The following is an 11,206-nucleotide window of genomic DNA, read 5'->3' as shown; positions in this document are numbered from 1 at the left end:
TAACTAACTGCTGCTTTTATAAGCCGACACCCCTAAACTCGTGTAGCCCGTTAACAATCATTCAAAGAACCCCACTTAACAGTTACGTAAACTAAAAAGAAAAAGGCAATCCCTCTACTTCAATTTTTTATTAATTAACCCCAACAACACCTCCACTGTCTCCCAAAACATTTCCAATTTCTCCGGTCACGTGACCTCCCGCCATCTTCTCCGATCTCGATCACGTGACCTCCACAGCACCTCCAGATCCATAAACTATCGATTCCTGAGAGAAAGAGAGTGACCCTTTTTTGATTTCTTGCTGATTTTGTTATGGCAACGAGGAATCGGACGTTGATATTTAGGAAGTACAGAGATGCATTAAAGAGCGTTAGGGTTCCGACGAGCTCATCTCCGTCGACGAGCTCTGTCGGAGGAGTTGGTGGTAGTGGTGGTGGTCCGGTGATCGAATTGGCCAGCACCTCGCTTCTCAATCCTAATCGGAAATATGCTCCTCTTAGTACTGAAGATCCCGGTAATTCAAGGTACATATTCACATTCGTATCCGTATACATATACATACACGTATAAATATCTGCTTGGTGTTTTTGTTGTTAATTAATCATTTAATTTGATTGATTTTAGCAATGTGATGTAGAATTGAGAGTGTTAGCTAAAATGAGATACGAAATAAGAGGTTTTTGCAGTGTGATTTTGTGGAGATTTTTAGTGTGTTTTATTGTTAGTTAATGTCGAAAATGTGTGGCAAATAGATAATTGTTGATGGGTTTTTTAGTTTTGAAGTGAAAGTTAGTGGATTTGTATGGAGGTAATGTGGAATATAGCTGCATTGAAGGAAAGTTTCGAAGGAGTTATTTTTGGTTGTATGTGTGTTTTGGGAATTGTGATCTGTTGGTAGCTGTTGGTGATGCGTGATTATCTTCTTGTTAGATTGAAATGGGTGTTGAAAATGTTTGTCGATGATGGGAGAATCAGATGTTTTTTTCTAAATGGTAGTGCAAGAGCATGGTAGAGGTTGAATCGAACTGGGTTATATGGATTTGAGATCTCTTATTGCCTGCAATTCTCAAATATCGGATTGGTTTCTGTAGGTATTTTTAGTCAAAGGCTTTTATGGAATTGCTTATGAGGAGTGAAATGGTTGTGTTGGAAGGTGGTTTGAAGATTGGGGATGGTTCTACTTTAAGCTAAACGATTTTTGAAAGAATTTTTGATAGATGTGAATATTAACTTAAATACTCTCTAGGTATTTCTTCTGAATTTTAAACACTGATTGTTTTTACTGTTGCTTTCTTAATGGTTGAGCATTTGCTGTAAATTTTAATGGTATCCTGGTAGGAACATTAAGAGTTGTTGTCTTGATGCAGTAAAGGTGCATTTACAGTAGGTTTACCTCCAGCTTGGGTGGATGTATCTGAAGAAATAGCAGCAAATGTGCAACGTGCACGTATGAAAATGGTTGAGTTAGCGAAGGCTCATGCCAAAGCTTTGATGCCTTCATTTGGTGATGGTAAAGAAGATCAACGGACAATTGAGGGTCTAACCCAAGAGATAACTGGTCTTTTAAGGAAATCAGAGAAGCAACTAAAAAGACTTGCTGCAGCTGGGCCTTCCGAGGATTCAAATGTTAGAAAAAATGTGCAGGTAAGCCTTTATTTTCTTGCAAGAACCAACTAAACACGTGAAACTGCTAATGATTTATTTCCACTTACATATGATTTTTTTTGGTAGATAATGCTGCCTAAGCCCTACAAAAAGCAAATTCTAAATTACAATTATGGGGAAAGCAGCCCCAATAATGTCCTGATAATTTAAAGGAGAAATTCTAACTGATTAGATGGTTAATAGGCCTCTGGTGTTCCTATTCTTCCCCTCTTGCTTAACCAATTGAAAAATTAGAATATCTTCTTGTGAGTTTCTTCTGGACCATGCACCTATAATTGTTGGATGAAATGATTGCTCTCTCCAATTAGTGGCTTGGTTATTCCATTGTTTTGCTCTATGGAATTTTATATGCAGTCAAACATGAGAACTTACACATTCCTTACATGGTGAATTGGTCTTGTGAATTGTGCTTATATTGGCATATTTTTATTTGCAGCGTTCCCTTGCTACTGACCTTCAGAACCTTTCAATGGAACTTCGCAAGAAACAGTCGACATACTTGAAGCGCCTCAGGCAACAAAAAGAGGTCTGGGAAGGATTGCTTTTCCTATTGAATTACTGAATAAGCAAGGAATATATTAACATTTTCTTATAATCATTCTGTTTTGGTTTCTTTTGATATGCAGGGTCAGGACGGGGATGATTTAGAAATGAACCTAAATGGTGGTAGATCTATAATAGATGATGACAATTTGGACGACATGGTATGCTTGTCGTAACCTTCTCCGCCTTAGGTTTATTGTTAGATATGACGAGTCAAGAAATTGTTTGGTCCTGCATAGCAAGTTGATCGACAAAACTTGCATAAGAAATTTTGTGAGATCTATGTTTTGTCGGAGCCCTCCACTAATTGTTGGGCTTCAAGGTCAAAGCCTACTTGATATGGGCCTATACCAATATCAATCAGGGCTATGTTTTTTATCTTTCCTTTTGGATTTGGGGTCTCTCCCTTCCAGTTACATATAGGTGATATTTGGGTGTTCAAAGATTCAACAGATTATGAGAGAGTTTGTGCTTTGTATTTACTTGTGTAATATAGTAAAATCTCTTCTTTTTCTTCGCCTGTGAACATAAGCTTAGGTTGAACCACATCTTCTGTTTTCTTCATTATTTTTGTTTGTTTCGTGCCCTGAAGGTATAGTCTAATTTTTTTTTTCCATCATTGTATCTATCAGTTATGTCCAGAAACATTATCTAAATAGTTTTGTAAGTTAAATTTCGTTTTTGTAGTCAAAATTCTTGCACTGTTTTTAATTACTGAGAATATTATATATCAATGATATGTTAGGTATTTAATGAGCATCAGATGGCCAAGCTGAAAAAGAGTGAGGCATTCACTGTAGAAAGGGAAAGAGAGATCCAACAGGCAAGCAAATGCTCTCGGCCTTTCGTTTTTTAATCAACAGAAATTTGGTAGTCTCCTTTATTTGTTAAGACTTTATGTTTTCCTATTGATCTTTGTAGGTAGTTGAATCAGTAAATGAGCTTGCTCAGATTATGAAGGACTTGTCAGTACTTGTGATAGACCAGGTTAAGAGCTGATCTTCTTTTTTAAATCTGCAAAGCTCTTGTTCAGGTCACCGATAACTAACTGTTTATTTCCCTCCAAACAGGGCACTATTGTTGATAGAATAGACTACAACATTCAGAATGTAGCAACTACAGTTGAGGAGGGGCTTAAACAACTGCAGAAGGTGCCCTTCTTACCCTCAACAATCATTTCAATCTACTTTCAAAAGCCTCTCTCTTTCGCTCTCATTTTGCATGGCATTGTTTGTATTGAATGGATTTGGCACCGCAGGCTGAGAGAACACAGAAACGAGGGGGAATGGTGATGTGTGCCACTGTGCTTGTTATAATGTGCGCTGTCATGCTGATCCTTCTCATCCTCAAGTCGATTCTCTTTTGATTGTGAGCATAGATATTCCTGAAGATTCTCTTTTTATTTGCGAGCACAAGTATTCCTGAAGTTCACTCATTCATAATGATGCGACGCTCCCCGCCAAGTGTTACACTCTTGTAGATGGCTATAACTTTGCCAAATTAAAGAATGCAAACGCTTTGAATTTCCCGAATACACGTACCATATTAATCGATTACCTTCTTACATTACTATTTTTTTTTTCAAAATTTTGTGGGGAAAGAGGGGAGAGAAATGTCCTCAAAGATGTATAGAATTGGCACTGTACGTTGTTCCTTTGTCACGGATCTGCTAGGTTGATTCTTTTGATTTTTTGGGAGGTTGGAGCATGGTGCTTTCAAAATCCAAGGCTCCTTGTTATGAGGAGCCTGAGGCCTTTTTAATTGTTTGTATCCATTTTGGTTCATGTAATATCAAAAAATATGAATCCATCTCTCTCGTTTGCCATTAATTTCATGTTATCCCAGTTTTAACTACCTAGTAGATGTATGATAATTCTACCATGCACGGATGAAACTTCGAAGTGACGAGTTTTGTGTTTCACCATGCCTGCAAAGCTATGCTTGTTGCATAATCTTATCAGACTATCATCTGAATTATTATGTTTTTTTTTTTGTTTTTTTGGGGGGAACAAGAGCTAAGTGCATGTATTTGGTTCATGGCTCCTATCTAGGCAGAAGCTATAAGGTATGCCTTGTAATCGACAGAACAATTTTTTGAACCAACAGAGTATGTATTTATGTAGAGGAACAGTAGTTACAAACGGTACATCATAAATGTCCTGGTGAACAAAATCCCTTCTGCATTGACCAAACAGAGAGAGACGAAGTTTGGAATTTTCAACACGGAGAGTGATTTGGACATTCCTGCAATCTGATCAAGGGATAATGTGAAAAGGCATTTGTGGTCACCTTCGGCCCAAAATATAAACCTTAAAGGAAATAGTAATTATAATTTATTTTCAATTATGAAATCAACCAGCTCTCGTAGCTCAGTTGGTTAGAGCACCCGTTTAGTAAGCGGGAGGTCTTGAGTTCGACTCTCAACGAGAGCAACACAACCATTCCTTTTTCGGTTTTGTTTTTTTTTTAATTGTCAGGCGGATGCAAAGACATCTTCAATTCACCTCGTTAGTTTCCGAGAGGTATAAAATGGAGCTGTAAGAAGCTAGCCAATACCAAGCAGTCAGCAGCACACAAACTTCGTTTGTCATGTTTTTTTAATTTTTTTTTTGTTTTAATTTTTGTTTTTTTATTTTTTTGATTGTTTTAATTTGCTGATGTTAAAAATAAATTTTTTAAAATAAAAATATTATTTTGATATATTTTCAAGTAAAACACACTTTAAAAAACAACCGTTATCATAATATCAAACACTATCTTATAAGTGAAGCCATTGACTAGCTCATGATCTATGATTGAGTGACTTATTTGTGGTCCGTGATCAGGTGATTTATTCGTGGTCCGTGATCAAGGGTTGTGAAAAATATTTAGGATTCTTCATGAATGGTCCATGTTCAGATGACTTGCCCATGTTCCGTGATAGTGTGACCTGCCCGCGGCCTTACATATGTATGTAAAATATCCTAAAATTTCTTTTTTCTATTATTCCAAAAATCAAAATCCAAAAATATTTTTGGAACATAAATAGATGAACTCTTGAGCTGCAACATGTCAAAACACCAAGAAAATAATCAAATTGAAATAATATTGATAAGATAGGTTGAAAAAAGACTTAATGTAAAGAAAATTAAATTTGAAAGTTGTTTTGATCAAAATTATAATAATTAATTAAGTTTAGGAACTTAATTAAACTTCTTTAATTAACTTAAGAAAAAAACTTTATTGAAGCAAAATTAAGTTTTAAAGTCAATTTGATCAAAATTGAAAGAATTAATTAAGTTAAAGGAGTTTAATTAATCTTCTAATGAGTTTTTTTTTAACTTATATAAGAATTTAATTGAAACAATATTAAGATTGAAATCCAACTTGATCAAAATTGAAAGAATTAATTAAGTTTAAGGGCTTAACTAAACTTCTAATGGGTTTTTGTTGACTCAATCAAGGGCTCAATTAAAAAAATATTAAGTTTAAAGGCCTAATTCATATCAATTTGCAGTAATTGAAGTGAAGTTGGTGTAATCAGGGATGTAATTGAAAGAAATTTGATGTTTAAAGGTTGATTAAAGACTAAATTGAAAAAACTCAAAGCCAAAGATCAAGGTTCAAAAGGTGCATGCATTAAGGGGCTAAAATTGATCAAACTAGAGGTCATGTTGAGACAAATTAAAAGTTTGGTAATTAATAAGGGTCAAATTGTATAATATGAAAACCAAAGATTAATTTGTAAAAGGCATGAGAATAAGGGTTTTCAATCAATGTTTTCAAGGATGCAATTGCAAGAATTGAGAAGTTTCTTTGTTAATTGAAGATGTATATGATGAAATTAGAAGTACAGGGACTTGATTGAAAATGATCAAAACCCTAATTTGAAGGGTTTAGAACAGACTACGTGTCACTCATATTTTAATGAAGAGAACAAGTATCATGTAGTTCGATCATTATTATTTTTTTCTTTAACCTAGAGGGCTGATTGATGGACCACATTCAGATGAGTGAATGTAGCATCCCCTCTACATGATTCAAGTTCATCAAATTGCACGTTTATATCCTAGTGTTCATAATGAATTTGTCAAAACACCTTACCAGTCAGCCTCGACTGAAGAAGAAACTCACCCATGAGAGAACAATCTTTGAGGTTGCTTTTCTCATTCTATTGATTCAGTTCATAGGGGAGAAAAGGGAACCCAGACACTACAACTTCAGGAAGGAAGGTTTTAGAAGAGAGAAAGAGAGAGAGGAAGAATCTTCCATAACCACCTCCCTTTTGTAAAACCAGCATGGTTTTGTAATCTTTTGGTTTATCTTTGCTCATAAAAAGAGGATGTTTACGAGAAAGTATAGAGGGGGGAGAGAAAAATTACAGAGAGAACCAAGAGAGAAATTCAAGAGAGGATTAAGAGAGAAATACCAAGAAAATAGTGTGAAAAGATGGGAGAAGAAAAGAGAAAAGAAGAAAGGGCATACAAACAAACCAGGGATTAGGAGCTAATTGTTTGTTTCTGCTAGCGTGGGTTGGGAAATTTTTTAACGTTAAAAAGGTTGAACTTCAGCCAGATAATTAGGATAATTATTGAGTGATTAGTACCATCTAATCTACGTATTTGTATAATTATATAAGCTTTCCTCACCACTTTATAGAAAATCATGAGGCATGAATATAATCTGAGGTGTTCCCAAAAGCTTCCGCCAAGGTGCAGGTGCGGAGATAATTAGCCAATTAGGAAGCCAAGAAGGAACGATCCATGAAAGACAAGATTATATAAGCCATTTGAGGTAAAAAAGGCACTCAGATCCCTTGCAACAAGGACCAAACCACAAAAATCTTGTTCTTCCAGTCTCGTGGTGTGAGAAACGGGCGAGAAATTTATTCAAAGATTCTTTCTTTCATCAATTAATTGTTTTTCAATAATTTCTTATTAAAAAACTAAAAGTATTAATATTAAATGTATTAAAATATAAATAGATTATTAAAATGATTTTTTTTTTAGTTAATTTTTTTAAACAGTAACACTATTAACATAACTTTCTTGACACTAACTGGCAAATAAACAGTCCATAGAATGAGTGATCTGAAAGGCTACAGAAAATCTCATAACTACTTCGTCAATACTCGATGCATTTTGCAAAAGTTATAATTGAAATGTGAAAACATCGTTCAAAATCGTGCACTCCTAAACAAAAACAGTAATTATAGCGTTAACAAAACATAACTGAGGCCAAGATTATTGGAAAAATCATTAACTTCAGGCAGCAGCTTGGGATGCTGCAAGCCTTTTTTTAGCCTCCTCGATGATAGACAACTTAATACCCTTGCCCTTGGGAAGAGAAATCCATGGCTTGGTGCCCTTTCCAATGGTGAATACATTGCCCAAGCGAGTGGCAAACTCATGGCCAGTGGCATCTTGAACATGGATTGTCTCAAAAGTTCCCTTGTGCTTCTCCCGGTTCTTGATTACTCCAACTCGGCCTCTGTTCCTTCCCCCAGTGACCATGACAACATTTCCCACATCAAACTTGATGAAATCAACTATTTTGTTGTTCTCTAGGTCCAGCTTGATGGTGTCATTGGCCTTAATGAGGGGATCTGGGTAGCGGATGGTGCGCCCATCATAAGTGTTCAGGTAAGGGATTCCTTTCTGTCCAAACTGAACAGACCGAACTTTGCAAAGCTTAAACTGCGCAAGCATTAAAAAAACAAATGGAATCATTAACTGGCGGTTCCACTCTAAGATATGAACTTACAAAAATACAATTCATTGATCTATGAAATTAGTGCACGGTCCAAAAAAACAAAAACATCACAAATCAAAACAACAAACCACATAATAGCCAAAACTATCACAAACCTTGGCCTCATCATCTCTGAGGGAGTGGAGCCTGAAGCGGCCTTTGGTGTCATAGAGGAGACGAAAGCTCTCATTTGTCTTTGGGATTGACACAACATCTGTAGCAGAAAGCAAAACAAAGTGAGCAACCCAAATGAAGACTAGAATATGTAGGGAAAAAATGAAAAAGAAATGATCATATAAGCGAAAAAGGGGAGAAACTCTAATAGTTTATCACACATAATAACCACTTCCAATCTAGCATGACAGAAAGCTGGCAGCAAAAGCACCCATAACCTTTCACATAATGATCACTTAAAACAAGCATTAATTTCTGGCAGATATGAGCACTTATAACCTCTCATACACGATCACTTTCCAACAGCTATTTTACTGAATTGCATCCCTCAATTTCTTAATCATGTCATGCCCCGCCAAGAGATGTGAAAAATTAAACTACTGCAAGTTCATCCATTACTTCCAGCTAGAGATACTAATGATAAAAACTTCTCCTTACCCATCTAGAACCAATCCCAAAGCATTGAAAACTACAAAATCCTACACCTATCTAGAATATCCACATAAGAGAAATAATCATTGTAAAGACAGAATTGCACATACCCATGAAACCAGATGGGTAAGTTTTATCTGTCCTGACCTTGCCATCAACAAGGACATGTCTCTGCATCAAAATAGCAAGCACTTCACGGCCTGTGAGAGCATACTTCAGCCTGTTACGCAGAATAAGAATCAGAGGCAAGCATTCCCTAGACTTGTGGGGTCCAGATGATGGCTTGGGTGCCTACACAACACAAAATAAAACATTTTACACTCAAAATAGAAACACCAGGCTACAAGGAACCACAAGGAATTAATTGATATTGCAGCAAAGGGGGTCAGAGATTGTTAACATACAAATGCACCACCAAGTTTGTCAAGCATCCAATGTTTAGGGGCATTAAGCCTCTTCAAATGCTTCTTCAACCCTCTAGCCTGTAATGCATCACAAAAGCAGAGAGATTAATTAAACCAAAGCAAGTAAAAAACATCTTGATGACATTACTAAATCATACCCAGGTTAAAACAACAACCAGACACACGAAAGGAAAACGAATCAACAAAAGGCATAAAGGTGTGACAAATCAAGGAAAAGCCCTTCACTTCAAAATCCAACCTTGTAAGAATCATTCACAAGATCTTACAGAAAACTTGTTTCTTTCCAATTTTCACTTTATTCAACAAAACAAAGTAACGGATACTTCCCACAAATTCAACAATATCAAAACCAACAAGTCCCAAGTTTTCTTTAAAGAAATCAACTACACAACCACTAGTAAGCATCACTGAGACAAGCTGAAAGCCAGTGAGCTACCGAATCCAAAAACAAAACCAAAAAGCACTTAACTCAAACGTTAAGAGCATAAACAAGAGAGAAAAAGATAAGCTAACCATTTTGGAAACGTAAAGGTTCCTAAGTAATTCTGCGGAGCTGCTCCTCTCTTGAGTCTCCTCCCCTGTTGCGGCTTCTAAAGTCCTTACAGGTTGAGAGAGATGCAAGCTATATATCACGGCTGTTATTATATATTGGAACCCTAATTTAACCGAGTCTGGGTCAATGTATTGGCCCACAGATTTTTTGGACTTTTGTTTGGGCCCAATTATCTGTCCATTAAGCCATGCTTGTAATTTTTTTTTTAACACAGACCAAGGGTATCTTGCATATTTAGTTGAAGCTGTCGGAGGTTCGACCAGCCCAAGAAATTCGTCGAGGGCTGAACGGATTGACCTGCAGATTATCGGGTCAATTTAAGTTATAATTATTCAAAAAAATAAAAAAAAATATGTTTTTTTTACTAAAAAAAAAACCATGAAGTGATGTAAAAAAAAGTTTAAAATGATATTATTTGAATAAAAAATTTATTCAAAATAAAACCAATCTAAACTATGCTATAAATCAATAGATCATGAAATTAACAGTTAAATCATGCCAATTTTTACTAATATATTATATGCAGTCAGCGTCCAGAGATTAATTATTTTTCTTTAACAATTTTAAAATAACAATAATAATAAATTCTTTCATCCCATTGATAATAGTCTTCGAGACAAAGGTCCACCCATAACTATTTTATTTAAAGCCCATGAAAAAACAAATTATCTGCTTTGCTAAAAAGACACCAACTTCACCATTAAAAACATATTTCAGTGAACCATCTACCAAGTGATATAATAGTAAGAGCTTAGAACTAAAAAGTTTATTTTTTCTATGATCTCAGGTTCAAGCCTTGTGGTTGCTAATATGATGTTCACTAGAGGCTTTCATGATCGTTAACTTCAGGGCCCGTGGGATTAATCGAGGTATACAAAAACTGGTCCGGACACCTACATTAATAATATAAAAAAAAACACTTTTTGGTGCTTGTTACAAGCAAAAGATCCCTCATTTTGATGGGGTTTGGAGTTCAAGTTCTGGGATTTTTGTTGGGGTTCGAGAGGAAGAGGAAAGTGCAATAAGGAAAGCAATGGGGTTCGGATTTGGAGTGGTGGGTTAGCAAGAATTGAGAAATATTGATGAAAACGAAGGTGGGTTAATGAAAGGAGAAGGCTTGAGGTTTTCTTGAAGATATTGTAGTGTTTTTGGTGCATTGGAAAGTGAAAGGAGAACAGTTTCCTACATAATGCTAGGTGATTTAGCAGAGTATTTCCATTTTGGCATTCTCTAGTTTCCATGCTTTGTTACTTTTTGTAGCCTTTTGAAGATACAGTAGTTAGCTTTACTATATGTCGGTTGGATGGTTATTATTTCAGTAAGCTAGAATTCCCCATGGAATCTCGTTTTCTTTGCCTAAAAGTTTGGAACTTAAGAGTGACTGAGTCTATGTAGAGCCAACTGAATTGGTGGATTTTTCCAAAACTAAATAGGTTGCGTTTCAGGGATTCTAAATATCAGTTTGGCCTTAAAGATTTTGCGTTGTTTTTTCAGCTGATACCCATGATTTTGTAAGACACTAGGTGGTCTTTTTTATGGTTTTGGATTGTTAGGTGCTATGCTCGTCTACCACTTAAGGCTGATAAGTGCAGGAAGAAGTAGCGTGGTCATAGCAACCAGGTCCTGTACTTATCATTGTTTTTGCTTGATTTCCATTACTTTGTTGCTCAACATTTTCTGAGAA

General features: G+C 35.9%; 2 protein-coding genes and 1 non-coding gene across 3 annotated transcripts; 2 read left to right on the top strand and 1 right to left on the bottom strand.

Annotated features, from left to right (window-relative positions):
• The first annotated feature begins 55 nt into the window (after positions 1–55).
• On the top strand, positions 56–4,037 carry LOC7478916 (tlg2p-like protein a). The gene is made up of 8 exons (XM_002319455.4): positions 56–524; positions 1,368–1,644; positions 2,102–2,191; positions 2,292–2,369; positions 2,954–3,031; positions 3,130–3,195; positions 3,279–3,359; positions 3,467–4,037. Exons 1-8 carry the CDS (start codon positions 313–315, stop codon positions 3,572–3,574), a joined length of 990 nt encoding a protein of 329 aa, XP_002319491.3. The 5' UTR covers positions 56–312; the 3' UTR covers positions 3,575–4,037.
• A 529-nt stretch (positions 4,038–4,566) lies between these two features.
• TRNAT-AGU (transfer RNA threonine (anticodon AGU)) lies at positions 4,567–4,640 on the top strand. The gene has a single exon. It is a non-coding gene; the product is annotated as a tRNA-Thr (tRNA).
• Positions 4,641–7,295: 2,655 nt separating this feature from the next.
• LOC7478915 (40S ribosomal protein S4-2) lies at positions 7,296–9,632 on the bottom strand. The gene is made up of 5 exons (XM_002318931.4): positions 9,483–9,632; positions 8,949–9,026; positions 8,655–8,835; positions 8,055–8,152; positions 7,296–7,883 (listed from the first exon to the last, which is right to left on the bottom strand). Exons 1-5 carry the CDS (start codon positions 9,483–9,485, stop codon positions 7,452–7,454), a joined length of 792 nt encoding a protein of 263 aa, XP_002318967.2. The 5' UTR covers positions 9,486–9,632; the 3' UTR covers positions 7,296–7,451.
• Positions 9,633–11,206: the final 1,574 nt, after the last annotated feature.

This window comes from Populus trichocarpa, chromosome 13 (assembly GCF_000002775.5).
Source record: "Populus trichocarpa isolate Nisqually-1 chromosome 13, P.trichocarpa_v4.1, whole genome shotgun sequence".
NCBI classification, from domain to species: domain Eukaryota; kingdom Viridiplantae; phylum Streptophyta; class Magnoliopsida; order Malpighiales; family Salicaceae; genus Populus; species Populus trichocarpa.
This window is presented reverse-complemented; position numbering and strand designations above follow the sequence as displayed.

Coding starts and splice junctions, on each gene's coding strand:
- LOC7478916 (XM_002319455.4), top strand. CDS start 313: ATGGCAACGAGGAATCGGACGTTGATATTTAGGAAGTACAGAGATGCA. Junction 2,192..2,291: donor GCCTCAGGCAACAAAAAGAG/GTCTGGGAAGGA, acceptor TTTGATATGCAG/GGTCAGGACGGGGATGATTT. Junction 3,360..3,466: donor GGCTTAAACAACTGCAGAAG/GTGCCCTTCTTA, acceptor TTGGCACCGCAG/GCTGAGAGAACACAGAAACG.
- LOC7478915 (XM_002318931.4), bottom strand. Junction 8,836..8,948: donor ACAAACTTGGTGGTGCATTT/GTATGTTAACAA, acceptor TGTGTTGTGTAG/GCACCCAAGCCATCATCTGG. Junction 7,884..8,054: donor TCAGAGATGATGAGGCCAAG/GTTTGTGATAGT, acceptor ATGCTTGCGCAG/TTTAAGCTTTGCAAAGTTCG.